General features: G+C 38.5%; 3 protein-coding genes across 4 annotated transcripts in view; all 3 read left to right on the top strand.

Moving 5' to 3' along the window:
- Nucleotides 1–4,190, top strand: part of khdrbs1a (KH domain containing, RNA binding, signal transduction associated 1a) — a 5,160-nt gene extending 970 nt beyond the window's left edge. The window contains exons 2-11 of one of the 2 annotated variants that reach the window (XR_005187655.1): nucleotides 232–365; nucleotides 710–826; nucleotides 912–1,058; nucleotides 1,148–1,272; nucleotides 1,377–1,638; nucleotides 1,723–1,799; nucleotides 1,883–1,944; nucleotides 2,030–2,202; nucleotides 3,951–4,011; nucleotides 4,078–4,190. Coding sequence is in view for 1 of the 2 variants with exons in the window: in XM_037695079.1 (XP_037551007.1) it covers nucleotides 232–365; nucleotides 710–826; nucleotides 912–1,058; nucleotides 1,148–1,272; nucleotides 1,377–1,638; nucleotides 1,723–1,799; nucleotides 1,883–1,944; nucleotides 2,030–2,139 (1,034 nt within the window). In the remaining variant the exon portion in view is untranslated. Of the gene's footprint in view, nucleotides 1–231; nucleotides 366–709; nucleotides 827–911; nucleotides 1,059–1,147; nucleotides 1,273–1,376; nucleotides 1,639–1,722; nucleotides 1,800–1,882; nucleotides 1,945–2,029; nucleotides 2,988–3,950; nucleotides 4,012–4,077 lie in introns of those variants that run through there. The other variant, XM_037695079.1, reaches the window with a different exon arrangement.
- Nucleotides 4,191–5,103: 913 nt separating this feature from the next.
- tmem39b (transmembrane protein 39B) lies at nucleotides 5,104–10,694 on the top strand. Its single transcript, XM_037695527.1, has 9 exons — nucleotides 5,104–5,279; nucleotides 7,068–7,271; nucleotides 7,391–7,610; nucleotides 7,804–7,887; nucleotides 8,031–8,185; nucleotides 9,454–9,778; nucleotides 9,846–10,033; nucleotides 10,118–10,238; nucleotides 10,378–10,694. The coding sequence occupies exons 2-9, from the start codon at nucleotides 7,141–7,143 to the stop codon at nucleotides 10,609–10,611; spliced, it is 1,458 nt and encodes a 485-aa protein (XP_037551455.1). The 5' UTR covers nucleotides 5,104–5,279; nucleotides 7,068–7,140; the 3' UTR covers nucleotides 10,612–10,694.
- Nucleotides 10,695–17,286: 6,592 nt separating this feature from the next.
- On the top strand, nucleotides 17,287–23,203 carry ccdc28b (coiled-coil domain containing 28B). Its single transcript, XM_037695551.1, has 6 exons — nucleotides 17,287–17,506; nucleotides 18,883–19,207; nucleotides 19,728–19,897; nucleotides 20,091–20,245; nucleotides 22,616–22,638; nucleotides 22,718–23,203. The coding sequence occupies exons 2-6, from the start codon at nucleotides 18,972–18,974 to the stop codon at nucleotides 22,770–22,772; spliced, it is 639 nt and encodes a 212-aa protein (XP_037551479.1). The 5' UTR covers nucleotides 17,287–17,506; nucleotides 18,883–18,971; the 3' UTR covers nucleotides 22,773–23,203.
- Nucleotides 23,204–24,403: the final 1,200 nt, after the last annotated feature.

The raw sequence follows: 24,403 nt of genomic DNA, 5'->3' as shown, positions 1-24,403 counted from the left end.
ATATATATATATATATATATATATATATGTGTAACTATTCAATGCAAAATCCATTTTTTTTTTAAATAAATGCTTATTTTTGGGCAATATTCTTATCATGCCTGTTTTGATTCAGACTTCACCAAGCTTTAATTATTGCAACTTAATAGTTTGTTTTTTTTAAATACTCCTGTTTTATATCGTTTTAGTTGGCTCAGTTTAATTTTTTTACTTAATGTGTTTGCGTTGCAGAGATTGAGAGGATCCAGAAAGGTGAAAGTAAAAAAGACTCTGAATCAGAAAAGGAGACCTACCTGGACCTGTTTGCCACCAAGAACCTGAAACTCAAAGAGCGTGTGCTCATTCCCACCAAGCAGTATCCCAGGGTAAGCATGTCGTTTCTCTCCTAGCAAAATCAGATGTTTTAAAATGTCTAATGACCTAAGTTGAGCAGTGTTGTAAATTTTGTAACAAAGCCATTTTTGCGCTCAGTGCTGTGCCTTTTTATAAACACGTGACCTGCTAATCCCCAGAATCTGGAGGGAAAGCTTTCCACTGGATTTAGTCTCTGTATTAGTGATGTCATGCGCTTAGTGTCCTCTTGTCTGCATGAAATGTTCTGCACTTGTCTATGTGGTTAAAAAGTGTAATGTGTGGCTGTGGTACTGTATTAGAAATGCTCTAAACACCCATTAGTCTACAATTTGATTAATTGCCACTTGTCCTACAGGTCAACTTTGTTGGAAAGCTTTTGGGCCCTCAGGGCAGCACAATCAAGAGACTCCAGGAGGAGACCGGGGCTAAGATCTCCGTTTTGGGCAAAGGTTCCATGAGAGACAAGAATAAGGTTTGTGTTTTAATTGTAGCACAGTTCAGGGGATGTTTGACTTTATCTTGCTCTTGTGGATTTATAAATTGTAAATATTCATCAGGAGGAAGAGCTGAGGAAGAGCGGCGAAGCAAAATATGCTCATCTGGCCATGGAGCTTCACGTTTTCATCGAGATAACTGCACCCATACCAGAAGCATATCTGCGCATGGCTCATGCGATGGATGAAGTGAAGAAGTTCCTTATCCCTGTAAGTCTTTGTTGAATGTTTCATCAAGTTACTTTATGAGGACTTTGATGCACTGGACACAGATGTAAATTTGTCCGACTTATTCACAGGAACCAGGTGAGTATGACCCTTACCTGGACCCTCAATTCCTGAATGGATCCCAGGATGGTTCAGGCAGGGGGCGCGGTGCTCTGGGAAGGGGCAGAGGTGGACCACCTGGTGCAGGAGGACCAAGGTAAGAAAATATATATATTATTGTGGCATTAAAATGTAATGTTCAAACGACAAATCTTGAGCTTATATTACTCCAGTTTGTTTAAGAAATTGTCCTCTTCTCAGGGGGCGAGGTATGCCACGTGGAAACATGAGAGGAGCTCCGCGCGGAGGAGCTCCGCGTGGAGGGCCAGGAGGACGAGGCACAGCACCTAGAGGGGCCCCGGCTGGTAGGGGTGGGCCACCCTCTGCTCCTACCAGAGGAGGATCTTCTGCTCGCTCCAGACCACCTGCAGCTGGGGCTCAGAGGATGCTGCCCACTGCAGGCATGTCCCACCAGCAGGTTCCTTCAGGATCGCAGCCCAAACCCGATGGTTATGACGAATATGTAGGTTTACGAAAATCTGCCTAATTTGGTTTCCTCTTTACGTCACAATAATTCTGTTTTAGTAACAGTGCTTTTTTTTCCTAGGGTTCATATGAAGAGCCTTATGCAGAGCCTGTCTATGAAGGATATGATAGTTACTACAGTCAGCAGCCTACTCCAGCGTAAGCTTAAACTCAAGGATTTGATTTGCGTTGTCTTTGAAGTGGGAAAGTTCTCTCAATAATTATTCACACCTTCCTTTCAGGGATACTGAGTATTATGATTATGGGCATGGTGAAGCCCAGGATTCAGCATATGAAGCTTACGGTACGTTCGCATTATGTGCAGCTATGATGAACCTTTTGTATGATGAGCCTCTTTAGGCTAAAGGTCCATTTTCTTTTCTTTGCAGGTCAAGGTGAATGGGACAGTTCGTGGTCCAGTTCTGGCGCCGGTGGCAAGGCGCCCCAGTCACGGCAGACGAAGGGAGCGTATAGAGAGCATCCCTACGGAAGATACTGAACAACTACCGGTAGAGAGTTGCCATGGCAACTGTCTCCGATTCTAACTCTTAAGTTTTGAAAAGTAATTCCCTTCTCGTTTGTTCCTTTTTTTTTTATGATTTATTTTATATATATATTTTTTTGTTTTTAAAACTTAGACATTTTGTTGGATGTATCAAGAGTGCCAGAGAAAAAACATGAACGCAGAGTTTCTTTAATTGTTTTATCTATTTCCATTTAATGTTTCAGTTGCGTAGTTAAAGTCTTAGTGGCATAAACCTAACTAAAGTGTGACATTTTTAGTGATGTTGATGGTTTAATTAGTTAATTGTTTTCTGAACAAACTGTGATTGTGGCGATAAAACTTTCTCACGTAGGCTGCATTTTCAAACGTCCTTCACAACTGGACATAAATTCCTCCCAATACTGTTTCAGTGTAAGTTTACTGTACCTTAAAGCAAATCTAGCTACAAATTCAAGTGCAAATTTTGGTTAACATCAAAAGACTTATATTTGTTAAAAAAATACAAATCTAGTTTTTTCTGAATTACAAAATGTACTAAAATATTGTGGACATTTAATTTGGAAAAGGAATAAAGTTCTTTTTTGCTACATTTTACAATTGGTATAATAAGTCGTTCTGTAACGTTTAAAATTTATACTGATTAATTAAAGGATAAAATCTGCTGTATGGAAAAGAAGGCTGCAGCCAACTCAATATTTTGTACATAATCTTAGAAAAACCTGTGTATGCTATAAGTCGTCTCCAAAATGCTTGTGTACCTTTTGCCTAAATAGGATACTAAACACATCCCAATATGTTTTTCTGAAGTGCGTGTTTCAATAAAGTTTCTAGTTTCTTTTTAATCCATCTAAACGTGGTATTTTGCCTTTGTTGTACCAAAGGAATGCCTTCAGTTTGTGAAAATGGTCCTCAGCGGCTCCCAACAATGCTGAATAAGCTGTATGTATACACGTCAACCTGATCTTCAAAAATCCTAGAGGGGACAAAAAACGAGCCAGAGTTTTTCAAATGAGCTTATCCTCTTCGTCTGTTTTTTAAAAATTAATTTGTAATGCCACCTTCAAAAGACAAAATAAAGCTCATTCCAAGAGATTATGTGCTGCCAAATACGTGTATGACTTGAAAATGGTACAGTGCTTTAACATGTATTGTCATTAATCTTTAGTTAGTGTATCTCCAAGCTCTCAAGAGAGCATTTGTATCTTCGGCCACTTGAAATGACTGAATTTCAACAGTATTCCCAAATCAAGCTTGCAGGGATCTTACTTGACTTTGATGCAAAGTCATGCTGGCTGGTTTTTATAAAAGAAAAAAATCGCAGAGGAGAGGATTCTAAAAGCCTAAAGATCGCCACAAGAAGGTAAAACTAACCCCAACACTCATTTATTAGATTTATTTTATTTTTATTTTCTATTATTTTCTGTGAGAACATTTAAGTAATGAAAGTCATCCAAAACATCAAAACCATTCAAGTACAAAATTATACTGGTATTTCGTATTTACTCGGAGCAAAATAAGACGCACAAAACAATCCTGTGGTTGTGATGCAACTCTTGCTCAAATAAAACAATTGTTTCATTTCACTCAATACTTATTGCCATCTTGATTACTAGTCTATATTAATGAAAATAAATGTTTAGCTTCACTTAAAACGTTAAAAAAAATCCATTGACGGACAAAAACCCTTCAACTTGAGTTGCATGAGACTTTTTTTTTTTTTGTATATAGTTTAAATTAATTTTGCATGTGTTGCTCGTGCATTAGGGACTTGCATGGCCCAGATCTCATTTCCTTTCTCCTCATAGGTTGTCAGAAAGATAAAGGAGCAGTTGATGGATTCAGATCCAGATTATCAGGCCCCACAAGGTCAGTTGGAAGAGGATTTTGAAGTGTTCTGGTGGTCTACTGAAATTAATTTGTTTGTCTTTATAGGCTGATTAAAATTCCCTGGAGAAAGAGGCCCTGCAGAAGTAGACGGCTTCTTTGGTTTGGAAAAAAATGACTTTCACTGATTTTTATTTTTTGGGGGAGAAAACGCTCAACCAGCAACAAATGACCTCGTTTTTTTTTTTTATTTTATAACTTTTTAAATTGAACGTCTACTTTAAATGTTTTTACACTTGGCATTTTGTAATAAAAAGTCTGAAAACACCTTTCTTCTGTAATAAGTGTTTTAATATAACCAGCTCATAGCTTGGTTAGTTCAGCCGTGCCCCTCTTACAATGCTGTTATTGCTAGTATCACTCAGCCTCCTGTGAATAGCAAGCGGCCATCAGGGCACTAACAACCAGTCATTAGGCCGACGGTCCTTTTTATTGTGTGAACAGCAAGTTTTTGAATGTCAACAAACTGGATGATCCACTATGAGAAGCTGCTATTTATAAGAGCCAATTACAGCTCAGACAAGTCTTGGATTAAAGATGAAATTATTATTTTTTTTACTTGTTGCATCTGTCAAGAGGACCTGTTAGAGTAATAGATTTATCGGAGGAAACGTCATAAAATCCTGGTTTAAACCCTACCACTGGTTAATTCAGATGTTTATCAAAACAATAGTTTTGCAGTAGGGGGGGGGGGGAATAATGGATGCTATGCATTATAAAATGCCACGTTCTTAAAATTTATATATGTCCATTAGCTATAATTGAAGCTGAAAAACAAAGCAATGGTGTTTATTTGCATGCATGGCAGCAGTGCTGCAGTTTAAATGACTAAAAAAAGGTTAATCTTTGTTAAAAGTGAATGTGAAAAGAAAATGTGCTGCATGAGTGGACGTGAAATTAAAAATCTAGACAAAGGGACCAGGTAGAGCTGTTAGTGGGTGTTTTTGTTCACTAAATAAAACATAAATCCTAGTTATTAGAATTGATGCCGATAAAAAGATTTTGTTTACAATTGGTGCGATTTTATAAACCCTCGTGTAAACGTGCAGTCTGGATGCGCCTTTAAATGATTCTCCTCCCACAGCTAGCATCCGCGCCTCCACCCACCAGCAGCAGCAACGACCTGTTTCACATCAACAATGAGTCTGTTCGCTGATTTCAGTGGAAAAAGAACGCGTTTTGAAAATCCATCTTCGGGTTTAACTCCTTGCCTGTGAAACTGAGCATTCTCCAAGTGAAAACGCGCGCAGGTAAGCGGACATGTCTGCTAATGTTTTGGTAGCTTGATGGCCAGTTAGCTTTCTGTTAGCTTAGGCCTCAAGCTTGATCTTTATTCAAGCGTGGTCTGGGCGGACGGACAGGGGTCCATACCTCATTGTGCTGGTCCACGTTTCTCCATGTAAGCTCCATGTTTGAATACACACAGCTCCGCAAAGACTTTTGGTTCAAGGCCAGGCTGGGAAGAAAACGTTAGCTGCGTAGCTAACTTGTTATGACAGCTTCCGCATGAACTTGCAGCAAAATTTGGGATGTTCTGCGGCTTGTGCAAACTGGTTGATCGTCAACAACTTGTGGCTTTACGCGTATAAAAAGACATTAAAGTTTCTATTGAGTCTGGTTGGCTTTGCAGGTGTTCGTTTGTTGCAGGTTGTTTTGGTTCTGTTCACTGTTTTCATCCAGTCAGACCAAAATATTAAGCCAAACTTTCTCAAGGTGTCTAATGTTTTATTGGGGGTAGAAATACTCAATCCAATACTTATCTGGTATTTACTTGGTACATACTGGATACCCAATGGAACAAATTAACTGCTTACCCTGTGCCTACATGGTACATTCTTAGTACCTACAAAATACTTACCTGGTACTTAACAGTTAATTACATATACTTGCCATGACTGAACTGATATATATCAGGTACTTGACCGATAACTTGACTGTGATAGTACCTTGTACTCATAAGGTACTTCCCTGATACTTGCTGTACAAATGCATTTACTGTACCTGGTGCTTAACGACTGCAAGACCAGGTTGTAATATATATTGACAGGGTACTGCCCCTTGCTGGGTTAAGTGCATGGTAAGTACCATGCACTTAACTGTTTCTTATTGGAAACATATCTGGTAATTACCTGAGTTGTACCTGGCATATATCGTGTACTTGCCAGATAATTATTAACAACGTAGCTGGTACTTCTAGGGTACTTACCTTGCACTTATTGAGTTTGTACTTGGGACATAACTGGTACTTACATGGTAAAAGGGGAGACCAGGGTGTACTATAAAATGATAGGCTACCCTGTACTTTCAGGGTACTTACTTCACCTGGTACTTACTATGTATGTTATTGATAAATATTGGTTAATTATCAGATTTGTACCTTGTAAGTCATTTCATAATACAGCCCAGGTACCCTGTACCCAGTAAATACCCAGCATGTACTTGGTAAGTACCGGTTGGTAATATGTGTTGCTACTGTTTTTGTTGTTATTGTTGTTTGTTTGTTTGTTTGTTTTTAACCTTTGAATCCTTTATTACTCATTTTCAGTCCTGTACTTGACTATTTTCAGAGGAATATGCATTTTTTAATGACATTCATCTGATGAATTAATCATCCATCCATTATCTTGACCCGCTTCTTCCTTCAAGATATGAACTTGTGCTGGTTGAAAACACAACAGACGACAATGGTGAACCAAGTTTAAATTAAATCTTTACAGACACAATTTTCAAAGTATTTTGCTGAATTTGTAAAAAAAATAAAATAAACCAAGTATAACACAGTTTGATTACATAAAGTAGTAATTTAGCACCAACAAGGTGGTTCCTCAGGAGTTATTTACTAATAGATGGCACACAGCAAATGACTGACAAAAAGATGATGCAGCTCCTGTGTTTTTACTGGATTTCCTTTTTTTTCTTTGTTCTCCATATGTCCACTTTCCTCATTTTTCTAAGCACAAACTACCAATGTTTAATAAAGGCTTCATAAACACAGAGTTGTCTGCACAACTCTTTAACATCTGCAACTTTAATGTAAGACAGGTGCCAGAATAAGGAGAGGAATCAAGCCAAACACAAAGCTGACAGAGGTGAAGTGCGGGTGTGTCTGCGATGGCCGGTGGAAGGAGAGGGACAAATCGTACCACATACTGCAGACCTCCTCTAAGCAGTGAGCCAGGCTCTGTCGGCAATGGCAGCCACACAACCAGTTCTCCAGTCACCGGGGTGCGATCCCGTACGAGGTAAATAAATGACGCATTATATTTGAATTGTGCAGCTTCATGTCTTAAGCTCCAGCTTAATAAAACCTCACATAATGGCATGTTGAAGCGCTTTTATGACGTTTTGTTTCGTCTTGCAGAAACGGCTCTGGAACGTGCATGTCCAGCCCTCCTCTTGCTGCGCAGACCGTGGTTCCTCTGAAGCACTGCAAGATCCCCGAGTTGTCAGTGGATCGAAACGTGCTGTTTGAGCTGCACCTGTTCTTCTGCCACCTCGTTGCACTGTTTGTCCACTATGTCAACATCTACAAGACGGTGTGGTGGTATCCCCCGTCACATCCTCCCTCACACACGTCACTGGTGAGCAGTGGTTCTGGTAACACTTCCATTGTTCTCTCTGTTTTGCTCTGTAGACTTTAAATGCAGTTTGTAGAAGAACTAAGGAGCAATCCCTCCGCTATAGTCATCATTTTGTGTTTTTTAAAGAACAGTATTGTTAATTGATGACACACTAAACTGATTAAAAACCAAAATATGTATTTGTTTTTTACAGAATTTTCATCTTATTGATTATAACATGCTGGTATTCATTATCATCATTTTGGCAAGAAGGTTAATTGCAGCCATTGTTAAAGAGGTAAGACTTATTATTCTAATCTATTCAACACATTCTTGTTTTAGGTGGATTGTATAAGAAGCATCTTTGAGCAAAGTTTTATTTTGAATGAAGGTGAAAATGTAATATTAAATTTGTTTATTTTGCTCCATTGTGTCCTTCAGGCATCACAGAGCGGGAAACTCTCGTTCCCTCACTCGATATTTCTAGTGATGGCTCGGTTTGCGGTGCTGACGCTGACAGGATGGAGCTTGTGCCGTTCCCTTATTTACCTCTTCAGAACCTACTCAGTCCTCAGCCTGCTCTTCCTTTGCTACCCGTAAGTAATACTTCTTTTCCCCCACTTTGACTCTAATGAACAAAGTCTTTGCCACTGTTATCTGTGTTTTGAGCAGTTTTTTGGTCTATTTTTGTTTCTGAAACATTGTCGCGGTCAGAAAGTTTATTTGTGATTTTTCTGTGTGATTTGATTAATGAAAACTTGTTTCGTGCCGTTTTGTATCAACTCCCAAACACTCCTTTGATGTGCTGCTATACTAAGTTTCTTTCGGCTGCTCCCTTCTTCAGGGGTCGCCACAGCGAGCAAACTCGCATGAAAGATTTGGTAATTGTTTTACGCTGGATGCTCTTCCTAACGCAACCTGGGCTCAAACCCACAACCTCATGATTACAAGACCACGGCACTGACCACCAAGCTACCGCAGCCCTCCAAAATGATGTGCTGCTATACTGATTTAGTTTATTAAATATTAATTGCCAAATTAAGTTTGTAATAGATCTTGAATCGTTTATCACCATGTTCCTGATTTAAGATATTTTTTATTACATTCTTATGTTTGCAGACATGTTCACTATGACTGTTTCCAAAGGATCGATCGGCTGAGTGTTTATGTGCAGGAAGACATGGATTAGCAATAATTTCACAGAGAAAAATAAATTTTAGGAAGCATTAAAGTTTGAATATTCTGATGCAAAAACTTTATTTCATAAGTGGATGAAATCATAAAGTAGAAACATGCACAAGTAAAAGTAAACAACCTGCATTGCTTGTATTATCTCATGACCAGAAATGAATTATTTTATGTTTTTAACGCTAGTAACAAGAAATGGATTAACTTGAGCTGTTAGCTAAATTAAAAAGTTATTTATAGCTTTTGTGCATGAGGAACTATTCTGCAGTGGACAGGCATAAAGACATCTCTTGTTACATTTTTGGGTCATTCAAATGAGATTTAAAGTTAGCAGGACCAGATATGACAGATCTTACTAATGTCTTTTATCTCTAATGTGTGCTTCATTCTCGGTTTATGTGACTGTCCTGTGACATGTTTCAACTTAAAAAATATAAATAAATTCTTTGAATTTTTTTTACATTATCTAATTGTTTTTTTTGTTTTTTTTTTACTATCTCTTCCCTCCTTAGTCCGTTAGTACTTTTGGCTTGCAGTCATCCAAACTCACTTTCGTATTTTCATCTTTATTCTCCTCACTAATACTACAGTACTAGTAAAGCAGTAGTGTTGCCTTGTTTAATGCGCAAAATCTTCAGATTCAATAAAACGTAACTGTAGATGCTGATCCCCACAGGTTTGGGATGTATATCCCGTTCTTCCGGCTGAGCTGTGATTTCCGGCGAGCAGGCTCTCTCTCCCCGATCGCCAGCATCGGCTCCAAAGAAGTGGGCAGCGTGAGCCGAGGCCTGACCGTGCTGAAGGAGACGTGGAAGCAGCACACCAGCCAGTTGTACGGAGTGCAGGCCATGCCCACTCATGCCTGCTGCCTGTCCCCAGATCTCATCCGGAAGGAGGTGGAGTACCTAAAGATGGACTTCAACTGGAGGATGAAGGAGGTGCTGGTCAGCTCTATGCTCAGTGCTTACTACGTGGCGTTTGTCCCCGTTTGGTTTGTAAAGGTAAGATTTTTTTTAATCACATTCAGTATTTAATGTTAAAATCTGACTGTTTTGTATTTCTCTCCAGAGCACCCAGTATGTAGATAAACGGTGGTCCTGTGAGCTCTTCATACTGGTATCGATCAGTACGTCAGTCATCCTCATGCGCCACTTGTTGCCGCCTCGATACTGTGACCTGCTTCACAAAGCTGCAGCTCACCTCGGCTGCTGGCAGAAAGTAGACCCCTCGCTTTGCTCCAACGTCCTTCAACACATGTATGCACTGTTCTTTGTTCTTTTCTGAGCTACTCATCAGTTCAGCTTAACTTAAATCACACTCTGTTGTTTGTTTTTGCACAGATGGACTGAAGAGTATATGTGGCCACAGGGAGTTCTGGTAAAACATAATAAGAATGTCTATAAGGCCATGGGCCACTATAATGTTGCAGTTCCATCAGATGTGTCGCATTATCGCTTCTATGTGAGTATCATAACACAAACTAATGCTTTACACTAGCTTTTTATATATATATATATATATATATATATATATATATAATATATATATATATATATGTTTACTCCATCTCATTGCTGATCTGTTTCATTTCTTTCCCTAGTTCTTCTTCAACAAGCCTTTAAGAATATTAAACATACTCATCATCCTCGAAGGTGCCATGATATTCTACCAGCTCTACTCACTGATATGCTCAGAAAAGTGGCATCAGACGATATCGCTGGCCCTGATTCTCTTCAGCAACTACTACGCCTTCTTCAAGCTCCTCAGAGACAGAATCGTCCTAGGCAAGGCGTACTCGTACTCAAACAGCTCATCAGACCAGAAAGTCAGCTAAAGCCTGAATTCACAGTCGAATACAAACATGCCCGAGAGTTCTGTATTTTTTCTACAAACTGCATTTTGTGTCACATTTTTGTTCTGAACTGACTGCCATAATAAAATAAATATTTTTGTATTACTTTACAAAGTTTGTTTTTATTGTTATAGATTTAATGAGGATTAATAGTTGGGGAAATTAATTCGGAGCTCACAGATCTTACATTTTTAATTTCTAACAACCTCAAAAGCCTCAAGCACTGTGGTCCAAAATGAAGAAGCAATGCTTTAAGCATTTTGCTGCATATTAATAATTCACATTGGAAACATGACCAGTGTTTTCCCCCTGAGCAGTTAGGAGTGTATAAATTCATACACTGTACAAGGAGGAGAAAAAAAAATAACGGCATCAACAAGTTTGTTTCCTCAGATTTATTTATATTTTTCACTATAGCAAAAGAAAATGCAGCAATTATTGTTTTCAGGCAGCTGGAGCAGTATATTTATGTACAGTAAACAGTTTTGCCTGCTGCCTACAGTCATCACAGTGCGATACATTTTTTTACATTAACTACACATGAAAATAAACAATTATATTTTCCTGTTTGTTACATTTGAGTCACAATGATCCAAAAAAATCAACAAGGAATAGATCAGTTCCCTGTGGAATCTACAAGGGTGTTTTTATGTCATCTAAAGAAATGCAACAACTTTGGCTTACAAAGCATACATTCATCTTCATGGGTGACGATTTAAATCAAAAATTTAAACTGAGTTATATGTTTGGCTGATAGGAATTTGTACTGTAATGATCAAAATGCATTTTGATGGGCAGAAAAATTCTGTTTAAATAAAATGTTTTATCAGAAAGTAGCACAAAACAGCATTATTGAATCAGCGCATCATTATCACAAGATGAAAAAACCTTCAGTTTGTTTAAAAAGCACCAATAAAATAATCTCGGCACTGTACAAAAACATTCACATCATAAAATGCCAATTAGTACAACTTTTCTAAGTAAGAAAACCAGCAGCTTGTGTTGAATCTTCACTTTATAATGTCCCATCAGGAGACGGTGGAAAGAAAAACCTCCATTTTAACAAGAAGAAACCAACAGAACCGGGCTCAGAATGTGAAGCCATCTGACGCTGGGGACAGACAAACAAAAGCCCAGGTGTAATTTCTCTGGAAGAAAGAAAAACATGTTAATAAGAGCAATAATTAGAAATACGAACATAGAGTAGTGAAGACGGCAGCATTCAATAACTTTGCACATAGATAATTCAATACGGTTTATTTATATAGAGCCAAGTCACAACAGACGTCATCTCAAGGCACTGAACAGAAACATTCATATATATATATATATATATATATATATATATATATATATATATATATATATATATATATATATATATATATATACAAGTAAATTAATAACATTATTTATCTAAGGAGCAGACTGCTTTGAGTAACTCCATCACAGAACTCTCATTTTGAGCAAGCATGAAGGCAACGGAAAGGGAAAAACCCTCATGAGGAAGAAACCTTTAGCAGAACCAGGCTCAAGACAAGCGGCCATCTGCTTTGACCGGCTGGGGTTGAGAGGAACAGGAAGGAGGAACAGATACACAATGGCAGGTCAAGAATCACATGTTAAGATATAAATAGTATTAAATGAAAACTATTCAATTGCAACAATTAATTTAAGGAAATTAGGTCAATTTGTCCTCCAGTTGTCTAAGCCTATAGCAGCATAACAAGCCAACCCTAATTATGAGATTTATCAAAAAGGAAAGTCTTACCCAGTCTTAAAACTGAATAATGTGTCAGCCTCATAGACAGAAACTGGAAGTTTGTTCCACAAGAGAGGAGCCTGATAACTGAAAGATCTTCCTCCCATTCTGCTCTTAGGAACCGCAAGTAAACCTGCAGTCTGAGAGTGAAGTGCTCTATTAGGAAAATATGGAACAATAAGATCTGTAATATTAGATGGAGCTAGGTTGTTGAGGGCTTTGTAGGATAATAAATATATAATAATTATATAATAAAGCTGCTCCGCTGTACAAACATGGTATACAACAATAAATTTACAGCTCTTTTCCTATCCAAAGTGGCCCTAAAATTGACAGAAAATATGAAAACATAAATCTGGAAAAAGTAAACAGAAAATCTAAGAATTTTCTTAATGTGTAGTGCAAACATTTTGGGGAAAGTGCAATCTGAAGCCTTGACATCCACGTGTGCGACGTGTACCTTTAAACCTTTAGACCAGGGGTGCCCAAACTTTTTCCCTGAGAGGGCCAAATTTAAGATATATCAGAGGGCTGCGGTCCAAATGCAATAATATATGAAATGGTTTGAGTAACGTCCATTTATTTATTATACAATTTAACCTTCCATTCTGTATAAAGAGCATTACAGAACAGGCTGTGGGGGTGGAGGTCTGGGGTTCCTCCCCCAGAGAATTTTGAATAAAGAAGATGCCATTTCCTGCATTCTGGTGTATTTTACAAAAGTTCATTACAGTAGATTAATATGAAACAAAAGATGTAAAGTCTGTTATTATTGAAATCTCTCTGACTGCAAAGCGTTCATAATGCAAAACTGCTGCAGCTCTACAGGTAAGGGGCGTTCACTTCTGGACAAATCGAGGTTGCTGATTGGTCAGTTGTTGACGCGCCTACTGGATTGATTGACAGGTGGCAGAACTCGTGAAACCAGTTCATATTTCTAATTTATTTTTAAACACTGTGTGATTTATAAGTGTATTGAGTGCAGGATCATTTCTTACCTTTATTAATTCACGTCAATAATGGGGAATGGGTCCTTGAGAGTATCCCTCATTGGTCATTTCGGTTAGACTTCTGGTCACATGATGACAGAGTTGGAAATTTGGTACATGTGATTACCTGAGGCAATCACTCTGTGTCACAAAAACAGGTGGGTGAACAGGTGTTCTCAAAGGAAAATGTTATTCGGTGGCAGGAAGCTGAGGGATGGTGGGAGGTCTGTTAAAATAAAATAGAAGAATATAAATTATTTAAATTATTACAAAAATACACAAATCAGCTACACTACTGTGTAATCCGTGTAGTGCAATTATAGTAGTCAGGCTCATTAACATTAAAGTCAGTGGGGGGAATCGAGTGCAAACACATTGATTCTTCAAAGGAAATTTTACTATAGTAATGAGGACAGCTCGGTGGGCCAACTCAAGCGTCTTGGCGGGCCAATTTTGGCCCGCGGGCCCCACTTTGGGCACCCTGCTTTAGACATATTAAAACTGATTTAACCTCCTGAGACCCTGCATGGGGACATTGCATTTTGGCTTTGCTGTACCTTGCGGCTCCAGAAATTTTTTTCAGCAGGTGCTAAGGGGAGGCTAAGCATTTTACTGTGGGTGCTATGAAGGTTATTTTTCTTCCCTAGAGTTATCAACACAAACACAAGCACACGTGCACGCACACACACACACACACAGGTGCACTGAAAACTCTGACATCAGCAGTCACCAATACAGTGGATAGTGAATAATGTGGTACTCTGCAATTAATTTAAAGCATATACAAACGTGACACACTTGCCATATTTATAGATCTTAGTATGCAAACTGTTACAACAAATTCACATTGTTTCCCCAGATGTATCACATAAACAATTTCAGTCCACAATGCTGAATGCATTACAAAGTCAGAGAAGATTGAAATCATTCACTCACCATCAGAAGTCTTCATAACAGGACAATCCACCTGTTATTGTGGTTGAGGGCAAAAGCATCAATAATCCTGTCACTGTCCAGGGTCCTGGTTCTTAAAGGATTGATAGCAAGAAGTGCCAGGTCACTTGTTCGACTGTCTCCGCTGCTTAGGTAGTTCTTCAAACGACGCAAACAAGAAAAACTGCGCTCACAGCTCACTGATGTTACTGGAAGAGTCAAAGATATGGATATCAGCTTATACAAGTCCAGGAATGCATCTTTGTAGGGCCGCATCACAGATAGGAAGTCTTGTGTGTTGTTGATTATAAGTCCCAGTTCTTCTTTCCTTTTCAGCAGCCGGCGAACCTGGTGGAGCTCAGCTGACAAGTTCTCCTCGTTAACTCCATGAAGACAGGCCATAGGCAGTATCCATTTTTTGTCAAGGAATGATGGGTGTTTGGGGTTTAGAGCTGGCAAACCTTTCAGTACTTCATTAGTTTCTGAAGAAAAACGCTGTTTCATTTCCATTAGCATCCTGTCTATAACAGAATAGAATGATTTTGTTTTTAGGTCATCCGTGCTGTCTGCACCTTTTCTTTCTATTGAGGCATCCACAATAAAGTGCTCTAGATGTTTAGCTGTTTGAGTCTGTCTTTTCTGCCGATGTACAGTCTCTGTTGCTATTCCTGTGTTGCTGCAAAGTTCTTCTGCTTCTTTTCTGAGTGTCTCCCATTTGTCATCTGTGCGTTTTTCTGTTAAAGCAGTTATTACAGAATGAGCCAGGTCATTTGCTGCTACTAGATCTAAATTAGGAGACTGTAGCTGATCAGACATGAATTTTGTTGTTCTGAAAATATCCTCAAAAATTACAAGATGCAGAACAAACTTCTTATCTATAAGTGCACTGAGAGCTTTAGCCTCCGTCCTCCTTTTAGCATTTTTCTGGTCAACAACATCGTGCAGCGTAGCTATAACAGCTGGGAGAGTTTTTTTGACAGCACGTATGGAATCATACTGGCACGCCCAGCGGGTGTCACTGAGTCTTTTAAGTTCTAGGCGCTGTACAGCTGACACAAGTTCTTCCTGCTTCTTCAAAAAAAGATCATGAACAACAGACCCAGAAAAAAACTTGTAAAGCATTTGCAATATCTCAAAAAAATCGGCTGCAGCATCAACATTATGTACACAGTCTACTAACACAAGATTCAGCCTGTGAGCATGGCAGTGAATGTACACAGCTTGCGGCACCTCTTTTCTCAACTTTTCTTGAACTCCATTGTTGCACCCGGACATAACAGCAGCACCGTCATAGCACTGTCCGACACAGCAATTTATATCAATATTACAACGACTGAGGGTCATTTTGATACAGTCAAAAAGTGAGTCTGCATCTAATCCTTCTGCTGGGGTGAAATGCAAAAATTCTTCCACCACCTTCTCTGAATCTGGCTGCAAATAACGAACAATAACAGATATTTGTTCTTTTTTGCTGATATCTTTACTTTCATCCACCAAAATAGCAAAGTGTTGAGCTTCTTTCACTTCATTGCTGATTTGTTTTCTTATCATTTCAGCCATAACATTAAATATTTCGTTCTGTATGTCATGATGAACATACTTAGCATTAGATGGATTAATTGTCAGCTTTTTTTGGACATTGGGATCAAATTTTCCAATCACATCAAGCATCTCACGAAAATTACCTTTGTTAGCTGAATCCTGTTTCTCACTGTGACTGCGCTGTGCGATTCCCTGACAAGCTGTGTAGCGCAAACTTTCTACAACACCCATCATGTACCTCCGGTTCTCCTGAACCAATGCAGAATGTCCTTTGTCGAGCATGTTGGGGAGTTTTGATCCACTCGTTTGTTTAAACTTGAATTCACTCCACGCTTCCATTGCAAATTTGTGTCCGGCGCTTTCATGATGGCTCTTCAATGACGCTGCTGCTTTCCGCCAGTTGTTAAAGCCGAGCGCGGTAAATGCTGGCTCAAGATGGAACCTGTGTCCTCCTTTTAGAAAATGCCGACAAGCAAAACAAAACACGGCATCTTTACTCACGCTGTATTCTAACCACAAATATTGATCGAGCCAGCCTTTACTAAAACTTCTCTGTTGCACTCCAAACAAGCGTGATGGGTATTTTTGCAGAAGTGGTCGTCTTGGTCCATCTTGAGGACTTCTGCTTAGATCTTCTAGCTGTCCAGTGCTAACACTGTTAGCATTCTCAGCAGCAGTGGAAGGATAACTGCACAGTTTATCTTCTTCATCCAGATTAATATTTCTTTGTTGGTCGGACTCTGCTTCCAAAAATGCATCCTTCTCAAATTCCATCCGTGGAACTTTTGGTTGCAAAAAACGATCCATATTTGCGCAGCGTGTTCCTCTCAATTGCTTCCCGGAAGTAATAATACGCAAAGTTCAAATCAGGTTGAATTATTTTTTTTATTTTTATTTTTTACTGAAATTAGAATGGTTGATTCTTTTTATATATATTTGTCTTTAGAAGAAAATGCCACAACTACATATTTAAAATATTAAATTAGATGAAGAAAAAAATCTAAATATTTCCTGGGGGTGCTATGGAGGTGCTATAACTTTTCTAGGGGTAGCTATAGCGCCCCCTAGCGTCCCCCTGGCGCCGCCACTGCTTATACTTCACTCTGTTCAAAAGTGTTTTATACTTTGTTAAGCCATGTTAATGTTGTTGTGTTATGCTGTAAAATAAGCCCACTGTCCCCATCTGAGGACTTTTTTTTTTTTTTTTTTTAAACAAAAGTATGTCATAACCATGTAATAAAATACAACTTCCTGTTCGAAGAAGCTTTATTTATACACAAATCAGGCCCATCTAATCACAAATATCTAGGAGATATGAAAAATGCATCGCAAACCAGAGCTCGGGTCTCAGGAGGTTAAAAACATTAAAAACACCAAACAAACCCCACCTGTCTTCATCCTCCTCCTCCTCCTCCTCAGCCGGGTGTACTGGCCCTTTAAGAGGAATAAAGACAACAGCCCCGCACGAGCGCGTTTCGATGCCGCCGCGCGCTTAACAACATTTCACCAGTAATTTACTCTCAAACGGATCGTTTACCTCCGTCGTGATTTAAGGAGGTGAATTCGCAACAAGCGTGTATAAATGTTTTAAATGTTAGAAGGGAGAAATGCGACACCCGGCAGGTTGGCTCTCTGGTGCGTAATTGATTCGGTAAGGCTAAATATTTATCTCATTCCTGTTTACACGTCCTCTGCCAAGCTAGGTTTACTCATGTAGCAGCTAGCTGTTCGCGTTTATTTTTCATTTTATTTTTATAGTACGGGTAGAGTGGCGGTGAAGGGGAGTTTCGGTGTACAAAGTTGCCTTTGTGTACTGTAGTAGCCATTTTTGGAGTCCACTTTGAGACACTAGCTAGATTTATCCCATAAGAACTGCTTTACCGTGCTAATATAGAGGCTTTATTATATCAGTGTAAGACAGCTAAAGCTCACATATACAAGTGTGCATCATATCCTGCTAATTTCATTTATTGTGATTTTTTTTCTATCACCCTGTCAGCGAGAGAGCATCATTATCTTATATTTTCATGGCTTATCTGCACAGATCATGTTACAAGAGGATTCTGCACTGGATATTTGTGCAGCAATCAGCTGTGTGTTAACAGCTTTAACAACAAACCCTGCTGCAGCTGATTGCATAGGGAATGGATATCTTATTTTATTGTTAGATCTCTACGTGAGCCTCTCAGATATTCAGGATAAGTCTCAGCAATTACCACAAAATGTACAGCCACAACAAATCTTAAGATCTAGTCTTTTTTTATTTGTATTTTCCAAAGGCCTTCTTGAATTGGGTGGACTCTGAAGTTTTCAGTACATCCAATGATTATTTTCTGAAGGTTTCATGAAAATCTGTTAATTAAATATTTTGCAAACAGTCAGTTGGATTTTAGTCCAAATAGTAATTGAGAAGATTTTAATAAAAAAAAAAAAAAAATCTTGCACAATCTGTTAGCGATTGGAATTTGTGTTAGGGATCAGTCTCTGCAACTACCACACCAAATCTTCAGTCCATTCCAGAAAACAGAGTTATAGTCATTCATGTGTATCCTATAGTCAATTGACTTGATGGCCATCTTGAATTGGACTGACTCCAAACATTTATCAGTTTTAGATGTGCACACAGAGGGGGGCAACAACGTTATTGCCTTTTGCCTTCGGCAGTGGAGGATAAACATTGTAGTGTCGAGCAAGAACATCTAAAGAGGCCACTGTTCCTACTCTTGCTTTTGTTTGTTTGTTTCTGAGAAGCGGAACTATTAAGTGGTGTCCATTAAAGCCTAAATGCAACTCCATTTAGTAGATTAGAACTCCACTCTTCTTTGCTATCAGTTTTTTTTAAAGCTGGATTAATGGTAGCATGGTTTCGTTGGTGTATTATATCTTGATGATGATGATGATAAGTTAATCATCCTTAGTTGTTCAAAGGACAGAATCCTGGGCAGTAGTTTTAATTTTAGCTCAGCCAGACTTCTCAGAGGGAGGGCGAGGCTGCTGGTTTTCAGCTTCCTACCTTTGATGTTTCAGGACATCCTGCAAACCAGCCAGTGTTCTGCCACCTCCACTCATCTCAACCTGGGAGAGCTTCAGTTAAAAGGCCTCAAACGTAAACAACAATGGAAGACAAGCGTAAGAAGCGCAGCCCCAAGGTGTCTCTTCCCCAGCCGCCTCCTCCACCAATCAATCCCCGCAAACTCTCTGTCCTGCCAGCCAGCAAAAGTGCCACCTTCTCCCTCGGCCTGCCGCAGCCCCCCTCCCCTAAGAACAGAAGCAAATATAAAAGATCCATAGGAGCTCCAGGACAGCCGAAAGAGGTGCTTACGACTGTCATGCCCCCACCAAAGACCACCAGGTTTGTCTCCTAATGTGATTTGATGAGAATTTCAACATCAAACAAGAAAATCGACTAAACTAGAGAAGCTGAATTATCTGCAGCGTGAGTGAACACCGAGTGCTGAATGACTCAACTCAAGTAGCTGAAACGGAGTTGTTCCACTTTGAAGAAGCAGAACACGAGCTGAAAGCTAAAAGTAGCAAATGGTAACGGAAAGCTAAAAACAGTAAGATGCTAAATGCTAACAAAAAGTCAAAAGTAGCCAAAAAGCAAGCTAAAAGCAGTAAAATGTTAGCTTAAAGTGAAAGACTTGCCAAAAGTGGCAAAAGCTTACCTCAAATCAGTGAACTAAAAGTAGCTAAATTAGCTAAAAGTAGTAAAACATTAGGTTAAAGTGGCTAACTGAAAGCAGCAAAAGGCTAGCTAAAAGCTAAATGTATCAGAATGGTAATTGAAAACTAAAAGTAGCAAAAGAAGACTATGCTGATTCAGACAGTAGAGCATATAATTTAACAAAATGTTGTTTTCTGTCTGTCAGACCCCACAGAGAGAAACCCAGAGCCCCACAGCCAGCAGGACCCAGTAAGGTAGTCCAGTCTTCCCCCCTGCAGCACTCCTTCCTTACAGACGTCTCAGACGTCAGAGAGATGGAAGGAGGCCTCCTCAACCTCCTTAATGACTTCCACTCAGGCAAATTGCAGGCTTTCGGTAAGATAATCTTGATGTGAGAGCCCACTAAGGGAATATTCTGTTACAGGTTAAAAATAAAATGCTTCTGAAGCTGTTTTGTTAATTGAATCAGGCTGAAATCAATTACCTGAGAAGCTATTTTAAAAACGCTGCCATGGTAATGCTTCTGCTTTTGCAGAAAAATAGTCACGAGTCCTTGTTTGGCTTTTAGGTAAAGTTTGCTCCTTTGAGCAGCTGGAACATGTGCGGGAGATGCAGGAGAAGCTGGCACGACTGCACTTCAGCCTCGACAGCCACGTGGAGGAACTTTCTGAGGATCAGAAGAAGTGTGCCTCGGACCACAACCTGGAACACCTGCTCTGCAATGTAAGCACGATGCACAGCAGCTGAGGGTTAACAAGGAGAAAATCAAGTCAGCCTTCAACAGAGGTCCGTTTCAGGAAACGGATCCAATGCTTACGGCGGTTTAATCCTCTAATTTGTTTACTATAATACAAATTTTATTAACGTAATAAAACCAAAACCCTGCTGGGAAGGGTTTTTAGCTTACATCTAGTTCAAATGCACCTTTTAAGGTGTAGCATCAAACACACACACACCTGTGATTTTAAGGTCCTGTTTTGACCCAGTGTCAGTTTGAAGTTGAAAATGTGTCTCAGTTTAAATTTTAAATCTTCACCTAACAGAAGTTATAAATACATCACCATGTGAAAATGTTTTAGCACAAGATACTACTAAACACATTTTAGTCACTTTCCTTCACTCAAAAACCAAACATGTTCCCTTTACAAAAATCACACCAAGTAACAGCTGCTAAAATGTCCATGAGTTTGTTAAATAAAAGCTAATTAACTTTATAATAGACCCACACTAATGGCTGCTCATGTTAATGTCTATAAAACTAACACTTGAGCTCATTAACGTGTTCCAAAATGCACCTCATCCCGACTGCATGAACATGGAAATTAAATGGTGTTTCAAATAGCTGATGAACACACAAGAGTTTTTTTCATCTCATAATGGAGGTCGTGAAAAGGTCTAATTAGAAGAAGTCATTTCTGGGGTTTGAAATGGTGGCTGATCTGGGAGTATAAGATTTCCTGCTGTCGGAGCACACAGAGTGAAAGCTATTCTTGTCGCTTCGACTTGTCCTGAAGAAGGAATCTGCTTATCTCCGACGTAGAGATAAAACAATCTTGCAGGGCAAAGTTGCACTTTGATACAAGCGGTAAAAGGAAGAAACCAGGAAAACATAAAACTCAGTCTGAGATGATGAGGTAAATTTTTTTTTTTATCTTTAGGAAGAAATTTAGAAATATTTTAGAGGAATATAAATGGCTCAAGTTACTGTAAATAGACGTTTAACCAAGAACCTAAAACAGCAAAAAGCTGAAATTAGTTAAGCTAAAAATAAAAACTAGCAAAACTGTAGCTAAAAGCTAAAATTACCTAAACGGTTGCACAAAGCCTAAATTAGCAAAACCTTAGATAAAAGTTAAAATAAGCAAAAACAGTAGCTAGTAATTAAAATTTCAAATCTGAATGCTAAAATTAGCAATAGCAAAAGTTAAAATTCGCAAAGTCAAATCTAAAGTTAAAATTGGCATAATCATAGCTAAAAGCTAAAATTAGCAAATGTAGCTAAATGATAAAATTAGCAAAACCTTAGATAAAAGTTAAAGTAAGCAAAAATAGTAGCTAGTAATTAAAATTTGCAAATCTGAATGCGAAAATTAGCAAACGATAGCAAAAATTTAAAATTCACAAAGTCGAACCTAAAGTTCAAATTGTCAAAATCATCGCTAAAAGCTAAAATTAGCAAACTAGCTAAATGATAAAATTAGCAAAACCTTAGATAAAAGTTAAAGTAAGCAAAAATAGTGGCTAGTCATTAAAATTTGCTAAGCTGAATGCTAAAATTAGCAAACCGCAGCTAAAAGCTAAAATTAGCAAAGTGTTGCTAAATGATAAAATTTGCAAAACCTTAGATAAAAGCAAAAATGAGCATAATAGGCAAAATAATTCAGGGATGCTGAAGAAGGTTTTAGAATAGTTTTAGAAAAATTTTAAGTGATCTGAATATATTTCTATTGAGAGAATTTGTGTGAATAAAGTTAAATAATTCAAAAAGTATATAAACTACAAAGAATAAGTCCTAGTACCCTATATCTTGTCAAAATAAACATTTTGATATGCGATTGTTTAAAATCGTACAAAACATGCAGAAGTTTGAGTACAGAAACATGAAGAAACTATAAAGAGGAAAACAATATCTGAATCAGCCTTTAGACAATGATTCTATTCATAAACAACTCGAATACAGTGAAAAGCATTGTAGGACAGTTTCTATTGCTAGTTTGTTGTGAGGCTCCTAGTTACCCACACCCTCAGCTGGTATGTTTAGTTCAGCTAAGGTGCAGTGCTGTGTCTGAGGGAGGTGTGAAAAGGCCTTCAGTTCATTACGAGTTCAGCTGCCAGGAATATTTGTGCGCTGTCGCAGCAGTTGGACATTTGTAGCTCAGAGCAGATGGATGGTGACGTGACTTTTTAACATGAGATAAGAGAGGAAGCTGCTCTTGTAAACACTGTGGCCACATGACAGGAGTTTAATATAAATATTGACCCGACGAGCACATGCTGTTATGTAATATGATCGAATTTAAAGATTAGTGCCCTGTATGTATGTATATATGTTTTTTGTTTTTCAACGCACCTCTCATCCGTTTGTTTGTGCAGCTGGAAGAGCTCAGCACCTCAATGTATCCTTTCCGTGAATTTCAGTGATCTGTTTTTACTTTGAAGTACCCGTGTGTGAATCCTTAACACGCCTGTGTTCAGACAAAAGCTCCACTTGGCTGAGAATCAGGACCTGCCCAAGACATCTGGACCCTAACAGAGCGGAGATGCTCAGGACTGCACTCATTCTCCCAACATCCAGCAAAGCCCTGGTTGCCATGGCATTAAACCTGCTGCCTTAGAAACTGAGTGGGAAGATCCAGTTTTATTTTATTATTTCATTTTGTCAGCGAAGCTGAGCTGAGGGGACATTCCTGTGACCGAATTTAGCAAAACATGAAATGAGTGATCAACCAAAAGTCATAAACGCCTCATTAACAGCACAAAATCCTGGATGGTCTACTGAACAGGAATGTGATAAAATATGTTTTTAATCGTTTTCATCATTTTTGATAAACTGGCTTATTTATTTGTCACATAGCTCCTGGTTTTCTGTGAAAATTCATACATTTATATCTCGTGTTTGTAGCATTCCTGCTGTGTTGCTTAATTTGTAGACGTATATGTATCTTTATGTAGTGGTAAGAGAACGGCACCATGTTGAAGTTGCAAATTTATTTGGCCTTTGAAGGCCACCAAGGTGTTTTCTGGAGCAGTTTCAAGGTAGCCTGAAAGCCCTGCTTTTTTACATTTGCTGCAAAAAATAGATTTAAGGAATAAAAAAAGATGCATTTAAAGAAGTTACTATACAAATTTGTTCCTTGTACGTGCATTGTTGCAACGTTTTGATCATGTGGTAACCAGGTAATTTGTAAATGTCTTTTTTTATTTTTTAACAAGGTTCAGCAGGCAGTGTCTTTTCTGTGCTTCAGAGGTTTAACACAAAATATTTTACAACACTTCTTTCATCCAACCGTGCTGGAAAGCATGTGCACAGTCTACTGCAGCGGGCATAAACCTACAGCGCTATTTCAAAATGGCAGCTACTTTCATCGTTCAATTACTGAATAGTTTTTAATTTGATTCAGTGTGAGTAGGCCGTTACGTTCCACCTCTGACAAGCCGATTACAAAAATAGTTAAATTATGTATTTGAAAGAGTAAGGGTTATTTTGGCTTGCTTAGTTTTCATTTTAAAGATCTTTGAGTACGAGACATTTTTTCGTCTGGTGACTCAAATTCTTTGGTCTGCTTTTTTTATTTATTACATGTAAAGAGGGCTCAATCAAAATGGAAACATACAATCAGCTTTATGTAACAAAAAAAGTATCAAACTTGTTTTCAGCAACTACACTTCTCAATAAATACTGTTTATGTAACAAAGTATTGTTTCTATGACTGACTCAGAACGCAGACGGCACTCCTTTATTTCTATTTTCTAAAATCAATTTATTCGTTATTGATTCGACCGGGGTTTACTTTACTTCCTTGTTTCTCAAATTGTGATACAAGTGCTGGTACTACTGGTGGTACTCTGGAGAATTATTGGTATCAAGTTGAAGAACAAGCTAACAGTGATGGAAAGAAATATAAATGAGATAACCAAAGAAAACAAGTGGCGCAAACAAAATAAAATTGTTGCTTTAAATGGAATTTGTTTAAAAATGGAGTATATTTTGAAAACCTCTGAGGAAACTGAAGTGGATGAAAGCCAGGCGAGGTAATGTGCAAGCAGCATCAGAGACGTCTATAGGAATTTTTGGAGAAAACTGCACAATATAGAAATTTGATTTGGGCTATTTCACATTGGTAATAAATTGTGAGGAAGTGACATGTCCACATAGACTGT

Source organism: Nematolebias whitei, chromosome 21 (genome assembly GCF_014905685.2).
Source record: "Nematolebias whitei isolate Nwh7 chromosome 21, NemWhi1, whole genome shotgun sequence".
Lineage (NCBI taxonomy): Eukaryota > Metazoa > Chordata > Actinopteri > Cyprinodontiformes > Rivulidae > Nematolebias > Nematolebias whitei.
Note: the sequence above shows the minus strand (reverse complement) of the source record. Positions and strands in the feature narration are given on the sequence as shown.